The 12,985-nt window shown below is 42.8% G+C and overlaps 4 protein-coding genes across 5 annotated transcripts; 1 reads left to right on the top strand and 3 right to left on the bottom strand.

Moving 5' to 3' along the window:
* Positions 1 to 222: 222 nt before the first annotated feature.
* RB195_026480 (uncharacterized protein) lies at positions 223 to 516 on the bottom strand (the record flags this gene model as incomplete). Its single annotated transcript, XM_064176927.1, has 1 exon — positions 223 to 516. The coding sequence occupies one exon, from the start codon at positions 514 to 516 to the stop codon at positions 223 to 225; it is 294 nt and encodes a 97-aa protein (XP_064070935.1).
* Positions 223 to 3,055, bottom strand: RB195_026479 (uncharacterized protein; the record flags this gene model as incomplete). The annotated part of the gene is made up of 4 exons (XM_064176926.1): positions 223 to 548; positions 842 to 1,055; positions 1,098 to 1,279; positions 2,959 to 3,055. 4 exons carry the CDS (start codon positions 3,053 to 3,055, stop codon positions 223 to 225), a joined length of 819 nt encoding a protein of 272 aa, XP_064070934.1.
* Positions 3,056 to 3,873: 818 nt separating this feature from the next.
* Positions 3,874 to 5,074, bottom strand: RB195_026478 (uncharacterized protein; the record flags this gene model as incomplete). Its single annotated transcript, XM_064176924.1, has 3 exons — positions 3,874 to 3,927; positions 3,987 to 4,040; positions 4,979 to 5,074. 3 exons carry the CDS (start codon positions 5,072 to 5,074, stop codon positions 3,874 to 3,876), a joined length of 204 nt encoding a protein of 67 aa, XP_064070933.1.
* Positions 5,075 to 5,787: 713 nt separating this feature from the next.
* On the top strand, positions 5,788 to 9,174 carry RB195_026477 (uncharacterized protein; the record flags this gene model as incomplete). Of its 2 annotated transcripts, XM_064176922.1 has the most annotated exons (3): positions 5,788 to 5,853; positions 7,348 to 7,458; positions 8,074 to 9,174. In XM_064176922.1, 3 exons carry the CDS (start codon positions 5,788 to 5,790, stop codon positions 9,172 to 9,174), a joined length of 1,278 nt encoding a protein of 425 aa, XP_064070931.1. The 2 variants fall into 2 exon arrangements, with proteins under 2 accessions (XP_064070931.1, XP_064070932.1); XM_064176923.1 differs by lacking the exons at positions 5,788 to 5,853; positions 7,348 to 7,458 and having other exon boundaries at positions 8,122 to 9,174.
* Positions 9,175 to 12,985: the final 3,811 nt, after the last annotated feature.

The raw sequence follows: 12,985 nt of genomic DNA, 5'->3' as shown, positions 1-12,985 counted from the left end.
AATTGGTGAAACAGTTGGGATGGGGGAGGGGATGGCAAAACTCCTCGTTACACAACCTATTGTCGTACTCTCGCCACCTCTCCAGGATTTGACCAGAGCGACGCAGAACGGCGCCATCAGCTCCCTCAACAATCTTGCTGTGTTCTATATCCAACGTTGAGCGGTGACGCGCTCTGACTAAACGATACCCTGAGACTGCGTTCTTAGCCTCTCTCTTCGCCGTTAGGCACCACAATCTTCAGCACGAATTGCAGCTCGTTCCAAAACTATGTAGCCTTGTGTATATTGAACTTGCCTAGAGTCGTTTTTCCCAGACTGTTCTCCACGGTCAAGCGTACGCATGACGCTGGAAGTAGGAGACCACATTTCCTCCACACCACGGGTAGGGTGGGGAAGTGTAGGCGGAGCCACGGATGCGGAGAATACCTCCTCTCGATCCTTTAGATTCCACCATTTGATGCGCTGTGCTTCAGTCCTTGGATGTCTCTCCCTTAGACGGAAGATTTTTAAGTTCATGACGAGCAAATGCTGTTGGGCAGCGACACGGTCTGTAGGGATGACTTTTGAATCCTGCAGAAGTCAGCGATCCCGTCGGCGTAACATCCAGAAATCTGTTTGTGTTGTTTGTGATCAAATGATCACAAACAACACAAACAGATTTCTGGATGTTACGCCGACGCAGTCGTGAACGTGATCGAATGCGATTTTCCTTTCCAATACTGCGTGTCTGCAATGATCAAGTCACTTGCAACAATATACTCCAAGATTCGCAACCAGTCGTGGTTACAAGCTCCATAGCCGTATCCTCAATGACAACTCTCGATGCCGTCTTTCCGAGAACCGACAGGTCCATTGAAGTCACCTCCGATTAGAAGTTCTTCTTCGCCTTCCAGGGATTGGACATACTGCTCCAGATCTTCCCAAAAGCACGCCTTCTCTTCTTTACTACAGCCCACCTGTGGCGCATAGGCAGAGACGACTCGCAATTCCACTTCTCCTGTATCTGCTTTTGCAGCCGTTAGGCGATCTGATAGTCGATCCACCGCTGTGACGCTCTCAAACGTCACATCGCCAAAACGCCTCGTTCAACATGACACCAATGCCATTGCGATTTGATGTGCAGTGGTAGATGAGCTTGTAGCCAACGCCTGATTCCCTTGACTTGGAGCCTTTCCACCGAGTCTCCTGTACACAGCACATGCAATTCGGTTTGTAAGACGGTCTGCCAGTTCACGGCTTCTTCCGGTATTCGTCCCATCGTTAAGTGTTGCCAAACGCACTGGATGTTGTTGGCGATGGCGGACTAACTTCTTTGGCCGCCATCGCCAACAACATCCAGTGCGTTTGCCTCCTTCCTCTAGCCAGTAGCCCTCTCATATTTGTTACATTGCCGGGGGAGAACAATGAGTGTCGCTTCCGTACGATGCACTAGCTTTTGAAGATCACGTAGTAGACTTTAGCAGTATGACGCAACGGGGGTGTTGTCCTCGGTCGGCTTGTCGCACTAGTAAGCTAGCAGCCTGGCACCGGAATTGTGGCTCCTAGCCAGACATCTCTGTGGCATGGTTGAACCTTCCGAGACGAATTCTCGCCACAATAGCTGCCCGACGACAACGGCCACCGCTGCGCTGCTCTGAGGTGTGAGATAGGATTTGCAGCAGTTTGCTCTTACTCGTTAATGTTGTTATCATAATATTAAGTGTTTTTCTTTTGAAGCTGCATTTTCAACTCTTCCTTTCCATTAAAAAGTGAAACTCCGGCCCGATTTTTAACCCAAAAACCGAGCGAACCAGTTGAAAACCAGTTGAAAGGCTCCTGATGCTCTTGATTTCTTCGACTCGCTGGCGTTCTCGCAGACGCGGCACGTTATTAGGTGTGTCGTACAGAGATCCGGTCGGCTAACTACACCTCTATCCCTATTTATTCGTGGAGAGATCCCAAAACTCAATTTTGTGTCATGCTGCCATTAACATCTTTGTTCACTTTGGCTCCGTTCAATTAGAAAGGAGTTAATGGTTTAATGACACTAAGCGACCACAAAAATTACTGTAAAACACTTTTACAATATACATATTGATTAGTATAGTGATGTGGTAGAAATCACGTGTGAAATTATAAAACAAAGTTGGCAGTTGCAAACGTAAAACGAAAGATTCGCTACGCTCCTTTCGTTTTACGTTTGCATGCATGTGAATGTTTTGTAACTTCACGTGTGGTTTCTACACATCTCTAGACTAATCAACTATTTATTCAAATCCAGTGAATTGGCGTTATTGTGAAGGTATGATCAAATTCTACGAAATAATTGTTCTGAGACGTTAAATCACTAAGGAAGGCAAATGTCTCAATTTCGGTGGTCAGCGTCAGACACCATAAGAAACCACGCACCTCTCATGACTATGAATGAGAAAATTTGGAATTTTCGTAAAATATTTCTGTAAAGATGTAAAAAAAATAAATCAGTGTGCAGATGAAGGAGAATACTCTAGGCATTGGAAGAATTCAATGCTGAAAGATTGCTCTCGAGGTGATTTCTCTGAAAAACTGATCAAATTGTGGTTTACAATACGCAAGCGGTCGTGTTTTTGCAATGCACATATCGTACTCTTCTTCACCGATGGTAAACGCACAACTGCATGCTAATACTCTACCTCGCAGTTCTACTGCACCTTATTGTCTATTGCCTGTGCATAAACAAAGGATCGGTCTCTCTTGGATGCGCTAACGCGTTGGACTTCATTCAGGAATCACGGAACAGTTCTTGAACAGGGCTATAGAATGACTTGCGGGCGCAATGGAATGAGAACCGATGTAGGTAGGAGGTCGGCTGCTTACCGAAACAAGTGATTTTTGTTGTCGGCTGAGCTTCGGTTAGTCTTTATACAGCAGCCTAGTGTTGTGCAGGTTACTTTTAATTTCTTGGTTCACCTTGAAGATGGACAATCGAAAAATACATACTATCTGATGCTCCGGGGATTTTACCAAGGTAACTGTGCTGCGGCCACTGCTCAAAAATATGCAATCTGTAGGGTGATGGAGCCATAACCGATCGCATAACCGAACGCTTAGAAATGGGTTTGTCAAATTCCGTTCTCTAGATCGAGGGGTCGCCCTTCAGACTTCAGACGACGATATTTCGAAGTGAATATTCGAACAAAATCCACGTCAAACAATGAGAGGGTTTATGTTTTCTTGTTATTCCAACGAGGTTTAGGTGAAACTTTTTTATTGGCCTGACGTTTCGACAAACTCGTCTTTTTCAAATGCCTGAAAATGGTTCGAGGTCTTTGATATCATACATATCTCATCAAACTCCTCCTCTCTCCTCGCCAAGCCTCGAAATTGTTCCAAGTACACCACGCAAGACCTTCAAAAGGGAAACAACTAACCAGTTTCACCGACTAGTGGGGTTGGTAAACCACCGCGTTCTTAAAGATTTAAAAAAGTTTTCTTCCACTTCCAAATGCCGAAGTTTTAAGAAGAGAGGACTTGGAGATTAATGAGAGGGTTAGCAGAGCAGGCTCTACAATCATAATCACATTAAATGGGTGAAAAAAGGGATGTATTTATGACACAACGTAAATACATACTTCTTAATATTTAAATACATATATTTTAAGTATTTTCTCTTATAGAATCTTTATTTCACAAATTCTACGGTTTTTTTTTTGTTAATATGTTAAGATGCAGAAACGACTACAATTTCAAACGGCAAATTTTATGGATCGACGTACTAGTGAATATCAAACTAAGCGTTGTTTAATGTACTGTTCCACACAAGAACCAACAAATCTTAGAGAGGCAACTAAAATACCTACAACTACACACATAACCGAAGGAAGAAAGGAGTATTATAACATCAATAACTGAGGATCAGTGCGCGCGTATCCTTGGGTCGTCGATAACACCCTGACCTCTTCTCCATTCCTGAAGCATACAGAAGTTCAAGGGTGCATGAAAAATATGGTACAGGTTGCAGCGCTTACAATTATTTCAGCACTCTGCTGAGGCGACCGATTTTGGTGTGTGCCACTCTCCTCCTAAAAATTCACAGTGATTCCAAATATCGTATCGTTTGGGTTCCCTTCATATTTTAGGCAGCGCATCCAGGAAGTTAACGCTTTCATAAGGCTACAAATCCCAGCTACACTTCGCAGTGCGTGCCTAATTGAACATGGTGGAAAAAGGGTAGAGTTCCCAGCGGGAGAGTCATTTATTACTTAGCTTTAAAGTGCTGACAGTTATGCGTAGCGTTAATAACTGCTCATAGACGGGAAGCCAGCGAGCGTACGCCTAGTTCGTCACCGAGGACGAAGCTCTGTAAGGCAAGCGTACCTCATTTCCGGGATCTGGGTTGCTTGCGTGGGTTTTCTAATGTCTTATTACGAAAGAAACGTGGAGTAGATGCATTCACATAACATGTGCATCAGAAGTAAAGTGACGAGAAGTGAAATGAAGTGAAATGTTCATTTTCCAGCCGTCTAAGCATCTCCAGAACTTCACCATTATTTCATATACTAACAGCGTTTCTATGATTTCCTTCGATTTCCACATTGTTCTCTGTGACCCTGATAGCAGTACAGGGCCTGCAACACATCTGGTATAATGCAATATATTGTGGTTAAAATATACACATATAGTAAAAATATGAATAATATAATAGATAAAAAATAATATAATAATACAATATATATAAATAATATAATAAATATGAATAATATAAATAATGAATAAATAAAATAAAATGGAAAACTCTGTACAAAAATAAGTAAGTGATATACGATAATGTACAACGTGGAACATATAAATGAACAAATAAAAGTAACACATTAAATGAAATAATTAAATCTGCCAACCACCACGTCGCTTTGCTCGTACGAGTAATTAAGTAAAAGTTAAACATCGAATTTTTTTGCTGTACTTCCGCGGAGAAATTTAAGAGACTCTAGGATTGTCTTCGGCAAAGGAAAATGTTTACCTCTGGAAGACCTGTGGTGTCCCAACCACATTTCCTAGAAGTTTCGATTTGGGATGACGACACAGCCACAAAGACGAGGAGAAATAAGAAATACATCTTAAGAAATGAAGTATTACATTCTTCGCGCACAGGAAATTTAACACAGCACGTTTGTAGGGCAAATTCTCTCCAGATATAGATTACTGCTAAGCACGGATATCACATAGTGAAGCCCATGTCTTGCCCTTTGAATAACATCACTTGCTATGAAAAAATGAGATGTAGGACGAGGTATAGAGATGTAATAAAAATTTGCTGTGAAGAAATGAGTTGGGAATGGAGTAGCCGTACAAAAGCAGATGTTCTAAATAACGCAGCCGATTAATCCTGCTCCATACCAGTTTCGTGAGCTGCATGAAAAGAAGCTCATGGTTCGAACAAGCAGGATTCGATGCGATGGTTATCTGCGCCGATTGGACGGATGTCAATAATTAAAGCGTACACATGCTGTTCTTCTACGCGCTACTCTCAGTTATTTCTCGTTCCGATGCAAACAAGGAGTGTCCAGGTGAGATTCAACGTGACCACTACCCTTAATTGGGGCATATAGTTTCTGTTCTCGGTACACTTCGGTAGATGTTTCCTGGGAAATATTCCATCCATCCAGTAGACATTGAATGTATGTGTTTAGAATTCCAATGTTCAAACAATTATCAATCAAAACAAGACCATGCGACCTTAATCTCATTTTAACACATTGGATGCGATGCCAACTACGGATGGGTCGCATGCATTTAGGCGCGTGAATAAATACGTAATTACGTATTTACATGACCTCATTCATACAGTATTATATGGTAGAAAGAAGAGGTGATCCAAAAGGACTGTGGTACATGGTGAGTTGGGAGCTCATCCAATTTTTCAATTACTTTTTTATTTCCGATTCCTCCAAGATTACTTCCAAGGTTATTTGATACACTGAGAGCGAAAATGGCATTCCCTCAACATATAAATCAAATCCTAAAACGAAAGAAAAAACTGTGCTCGGTTGGTATTTATATGGTGAGAGAGACAAAACTGCTTCTCGTAGGTAACCTTAGCCTTGTCAAATCGGAAAGCTGCGGAATTCAGACTACGGAACACTGTCATATCGTAATACTTGAATCTGAATGCAGTTTTCACCTTGAAAAACGAATGCGAACAATTTTCGAAATTGTGTGAGTCGCACGAAAAGCATTTTTGAAATTGTTGGGTAATCTTCCCGGCATTTTCTGAGGATTCTATTTTGAATTAGAATCCTCCTGTAAACTTATGCTAAGAAAACCCCGTTATATCTAAAATTTACGAAGCATTAATGTTATATTCGTGTGTTATATTCGTGTCCTACATCTGAAAATAACCCGAAAGGGGTTACAGAATTTAGGGATAGTCATAGGCAGGAGATCAATGATAACGTCCAATGTGCAACGAGAATTAGAAAGCGCATGGTCGTCAATGTGTTGATGCAAAAACGAAAGGAAGTCTTCCAGTACATTAATTTCCGAAGTTTGCAACCGCAACAGTCAGGTCAAAACTGGTGCAATTACGGTTGACTCGATGTTGGACCCTAGCCAGCTCCCACCGAACTGAGATGAAGAGTAAGGGCCCCACCGTTCCATGTGGATACCAGATCATTTGATCCAACTGATCTTGACCTATAATTTTTACACTTGAAGACAGCATGCCACGGAATTGAGAGCGCTGACTCCACGAATAGATGGAGCTGAAAGTGTAGTCTACGATTATGAGTGCGGTCACGCTCTATACTCCCTAATTATATAGAAAAACCGCTTCATCGCACCAAATCACCCTACGTGCGTCAAACGATGTGCAAGCTCTCTGGAATCAAGTATACGCATCTCCCCGCGAGCGCTGGATGCAGCATCGACAACCCATCAAGTGTCCGCTCGCTCATATACGGGCACGTTTACCTGCTCTCGAAGACGTGCCACATTATTTAGTGCTTCTTAATCAGAGGGTTCCGGTGCGACAACGCTGTTCCCAGTCTGTTCTTGTGGATAGTGAGGACGAATTGAGCCCGATCGCTATCATATTCGTGACCTCATCTCCATTCGTTCGTGGACAGATCTCAACACACCCAATTTCGTGATGTCCTGCCTTTAAACCCAGGGTTTCAGACTGGTGCGGTGATCCACTTGTCAACATTACGCTGTGGACTGACAATCCAAATGTGTGGAGGTGTGAGCTGCCATCAGTCAGTGTTCAGACTTGTTCAGACACCGCTTTCATCACGTGTCTCAGACTAGTATGTTCCTAATGAAAAGTTTGTTTTTTACATTAGTAACGGTATTTATTTCCTGGAAATTTCCGAATATATCTCTCTTCTTAAGGACGACCTTGGCGGTGACCTGTACTTGATGCTTTTTCCAGATTCACCAACTAACATAGGCATTGATCCAGACTATCTTGCCAAGGGCAGGGTAGACAAATTGACCACTACAGTGAGTTTCACAGTACCACATCTACATTATAGTTAGATCATTCCTTAAAGACGCAAGATCATTCCAGTTGCTCGCAAAACAGCGATATTTCCCCACTGGGCCATTTTCACTGTCATTTTTGATGTTACCGATCAAAAAGACAACCTGCAAGTGAAATTTTTTGAAAAAATGGTAATCACTCCACATTTTGCATGAAGAAAAACACGGATGGAGGTGTCCTACGTAAATTCCATCCAACTTTATTCTCTCCAAAAAGCAAAGGATTTTATTTTTACAATAAAATAATTACAACTCCTCAAAGAGCTTTAGAATTTCACAAAGGGATCTTATGAACTGCGGCCTATGATCAACCGCATCACTTAAAGACAGCGTACATACCACGAAATTGACGTAGTGTGGAAACCTCATGGAAACAATAGCGCTCGGGATGTAGATTACGAATATGATTGTGGTCCCGCTCAATCGTACAAAAACAACAATTTCATAATAAACACCCCAAAGTCAGTTTTCTATCAAGTTTCCCCACTGTGATACGCTTTTACCAATTTCGCGATACGCCGCCTTTAATTGATTTCGGGGAATTTCGTTAAAATCCTTATCTATTCCCTATTCCAGATAAAGTGCAGAGACGGGAAGTGGACGCTACATGAAAGCAGTATTCGAATGACTCATCTGTTATGCGACCAGTATATAATTGATAAGAAAAAGGCTGCAAACTCTCCATTCAAGATTGTGGGTTCATTCCTAAATGCGACAACGACGATGCCGACACCAGAAACAGTGAGTGACTTCGACGACGATGTTGAAGTGAAGGATGAGACAATCACAGAACCGATGGCTACTGAAGTAATTGGGATGAGCATAAGCAGTTTCCACGGAACAACAAATATCGAAACTACCACATTACCGCCGGGAACTGATAAGTGGACCATTTCGGAAGAAGTGAGTACCACCAATCAGTCAGTCAACTCGGTCTTGCCTACTAGGATCCCAGAAACTGTTAGTCCAATTTTATCCACAGTAACTTCGGAGAAAACGAAACAAGTACTGGCAGTGACTACATCAGGAGTTACAACTACCCCTATGACGACTCTTTCTATGGACTCACTGGTAACTGAGAGAGACGAAGTCCTGAGAAAGACTGAGCTGAAGATCTCAAATTCTGACGGCGACTCAGTAGCTGCTGATGATGTTAGAAAAATTCACTCTAGAAGAATCAACCCCGACGCTGCAATTACAACAACAACGGCAAAGGCGGCAGTTGCCGGAACGGACACCCCTTTCGCGGACCTTTTCAATGATATTCCATCTAGAGCGTCTTTGCTAAAGACGGTAGGGAATGAGCAGATGACAACAGAGTCTACAAAAAGTGTATCGCACGGAAACCGTGTTGTGAAAGCGAAGTTTTCAAATTTGGAAATCCCACCTCAAATTGATCCCTATGACGGCGGAAGCCAGTGGTCGGGAAACGAACCCGCACCAAAGAAGTTATTTCAAGTTAAATCAGTGAAGCAGTGGAAACAAGGAAAACTTACCAAAACCAAAGGATTTCAACGTAAAGTGGCACATCCAAAACGAGTGGTCTTAAAAATGCGACCACTTGCAAGAGAGCAACAAAGGAGACCGCTCAAAAAGTCCAAAAGATCCAGAAATAGAAGAAGAAGGAATCAACGCGCACAACAGAGATCTTTTCGTCAGAACAACAAAAATAGTTAACGTGAATGTCTCTCGAGTTGTTTTGGAATAAAATATGTTAAACACATTCAACTTATGAATCAAATCAACGCAGGCAACATATTTCTGGGGAAATAATCGACAAAGAGAGGAATTTCATGTATGTAGTGTTTAGAATCATTCAATCATGCACAATTGTTTGAACGGGTCCAAAGTCGCTTGTTCCAACAACTTGAACTCATTACAACTTTTACATTACATTACATTCAAGGAGTAAATCCCGAAATGGAGAAATGTTGTGTTTCATTACTAGAGATTTTCTCGCTCTACAAAAAGGTTTTGTACGTAGTGGAATGAGCTTTTACAACTTCCCTCTAGTGATAAATCACATGCCATTTTCTGAAGTGCGACAGCCACTGGGATAGCGTATGCAAGTCTGACTGCTACTTGGTCGTCACTAAACTAATCTGCTTTCACTAAACGCAATCAGGCAATCGAATGTACGCATTGGGAACGTACGGGGCTATGTATACAACCTGAAGAAGATTGTCATACATTTCAAAAAGTACCGTAACCCAGCATATCGCCAAAGGTCAACTGGCTGAAGAGAGCATGGAATCTTTGGGAACAACCATTCACTTATTTACGCTGAACTGCCGAATACCGTCGAGTGGACTCCAACGAAGCGCTTCTACAATATCCCTGTGCGCCGTTTGCTGCGCTACAGGAGACACACATCAGAGCGTCATCAGTATCGGAGACTACATTACCTACTGCGGGTATGCTGATAAAAAGCAGATGGAAGGCTGCGCAATAGCTGTACGACTGCAACAACTTGGTAAAGGAATTTGTTTTACGTTGCCCAAATGCGCCTTTGTACGACTGCGGGATCGCAGAGGACGTAAACTCTGGATCATAAGTGGCCATACACCTACAGAAATCGCTGAGAACAACAATAATAACAATAGTAATACTTTTATAATAACTGTTGTCTGAAATATCCAGTCAGCATCTAGTTATGGTCGGAATAGACGCGAATGCGAGGATGGGACTTAGAAAACAATCCAATGTTAGGAAAATGTTATTATCCAGCACAGCGCACATCGGATAACGGTAACTGTCTGGTGGACTTATGTGAACAGACGGATGTCATCATCCCTTCCATGTTTAAGAGGAATCATTGACGCTGCCAGCTTACGTGGCAAGGGTCAATCCTTTTAACATCAGAAGAGCAGCAGAAGCGATAGATGTGTGCTGTAAAACTTCAGCACGACTGCTTTCCGACGAAGAACATTCCTCAGTCAGATATCTGGAAATCTTGAGTTGTTTGGGACGTAGCATTCGACTCTAACCACCGTCCAGTTCTTCGCAGATTCTAGATGATATTCCACAAGAGAACTCGAAGAGTTTGTTTTCAACAAAGAAAACGCTACGAGTTCTAATGTCACCGATGAGGTTTGCCTTCACATCTGCAGAATCCACATATAACTCTGTATGTGCCGCCCACAACGCTGGGGGATTTCATTTGACGGAATTGGCACAAAAGTGCTGGAATATTTTCCACCGTATGGGATTCGTGAGGTGACAATGCTCATCCTTTCAGTATGGATCGACGAAAGGATGCCTGACTCATAGAGATACGTTATCATAATTGTCCTACACAAGAAATTATCCATCACGGACTCTAGTATATATCGAGGAATCTCTTTCCAGCGTGTTATGTACAAGGTTTTGGAGCGGATTATCCATCACGGACCCTAGTATATATTGAGGAATCTCATTCCAGCGTATTTTATACAAGGTTTTGGAGCGGAACACCCTGGACCGACTTATTAAATATCGCGAAGAAACAACGCGCGACCTTTTTAGACTTTTAAGCACCTTTCGACTCTCCTCACCAAGGCCATCTTCGCTTCGCATCGATAGAGCACCAAAAAAGCTCGTTCGTCTACTTAATGACATGAACCAAAGAACAACTGCTGCAGTTCGAACACCAGCCAGTTGTGCAACACTGTTTGAAGTGATAACTGGAGCAAGAAAATGGCAGAAAACGTCGATCAGTGTACTACGGACATCGTCTTAGCACTATTACAGTGCTCCTTGACCGAATTCGAGTACGCTGACTATGTTGTTACATAGTGAGGTCGATACAAGCTTGACAGCGTGCTGAAGTTTCGCGCTGCGGAAGGCAAGCTTGTATCGAAGCTAGCTGCACCCCAGGTACTACATCTTCGCCACGATAAGTGGAAACGCATGTGGGTTTCTTTGAGACCTTGAACGGAAATCGGAGTGAATGGACAATCGTTCAAACTCGTTCTATTACCTGGGCTGTGTGTTGAAGAGTTACGAGAGAGGAATTCAATACAAATGCGCCAAGGCCACTTCTGCATTTAACTCCTTGACAAAATCACTGTGATGGACCACCTTCACCAACGAAATCAAACTGCGAGTCTACCTTTTGCCTCACAATTTGCCTCATCGTGAAACTGGCACTGCCAACGATGATGAAGAGGCTTGAACGAATGGAAAGGAAGCTACTCAAACGGATGTGTAGCTACCATTGGCCTGGGGTATACCACAGTGAACACCTTTTCCGATAAATCGATGTGGTGACCAAGATATGGATTTTCGTTGGAGTATACCTATATTGGATGGTAGATTATGAATACAGCGGTGATTCCACTCATCTCTTCCTGCATCACTGCAAATAGACGGTGTTCCAACACGTCGCCCTTGCGCCTCGCCCCAGCCTCCGATTCGTCGAATGAAATGAATTGCCCCATCGGGGCGGGGCGTTCGAATGAATTTTTGACGAATCCCAGGCGGGGGCGGGATGCAAGGATGGGCGTTGCAGTAGAGGATGTCGTAAGAAACCGCACTCTGAAGCCGTCTGTTTACACGGGTACAGGGAGAAATGAGCGGAACCACCCCTGCATTCATAATCTACGGTCCGATATAGGTATACTCGAACGAAAATTCATATCCTGCCAGATTCGTGGGGTGATGCCTGTAAAAATTGTAATTGTAAAAATCTATCCACGTTCAGATACAGGAAAGGTGTAGTTCACGAGTTGACACGCCAGATTCGCGGTGATGCCTTTAAGATTTCTGCATGAAACAAAATCTAGTTATCTTATCTGAGAGTACGTAAAACACAGGCTATCTTTCCATTTATTTAATACTGTTGTGTTACAAGTGATAAGCCAGCTATCAGTGTTACCAGTGCAAAGACTATTAACGTTTCATTACCTTTACCAGCAGTTTTACACGCAATTAAAGTAGAGCCGTTTCCCCAAACCTCTAAAAACAATGAAGAGGAGCAAGATATCAAAGATGAGTGCGCTACTCTAATGTCACTTGCGTAGCTAAAAGCATCATAGTTAAGGTCAATTCATACTTGTCACGTGTGGTATGCGACGTCAAGCACCTGGACAACCGACGAAATAACGACTTAAAAATGTTGGCCGAAAAACATTCAACAGCAAGTCGCTACTAGTCCACATATACTAACAAAATAGTTTTATTGGGAATAGAATTTATAAGACGTGATCAAAATATGAAATCTAAGTTGCAGAAAGTTCGCAAGTACTGAAGGTTAGCATAACGCGGCCAAAGAAATTACAGAAGTGCGTTTAGATCCAAGTTTACATTTGCTGGATACCAGGTATAGATTGGTTTTCGGGATGCAATGCCTATTGCAATGCGCAACTTAAAGGCAGCATACCACGAATCTGAGGTGGTGCGGATTTCAGGTGGAGTATCCGTAGACGGGGTCCTGTATTATGGAGACAGAGGCAGTTCCGCTCATCTCTCCCTGCATCACTGCAAACAGCCGCCTCAGAATGCTATTTTG

The sequence above is a fragment of the Necator americanus genome (genome assembly GCF_031761385.1).
Source record: "Necator americanus strain Aroian chromosome Unknown Necator_2022.05.29.01.07, whole genome shotgun sequence".
Lineage (NCBI taxonomy): Eukaryota > Metazoa > Nematoda > Chromadorea > Rhabditida > Ancylostomatidae > Necator > Necator americanus.
The sequence above is the reverse complement of the archived record's forward strand: the minus strand, read 5'-3'. Positions and strand labels throughout refer to the sequence as shown.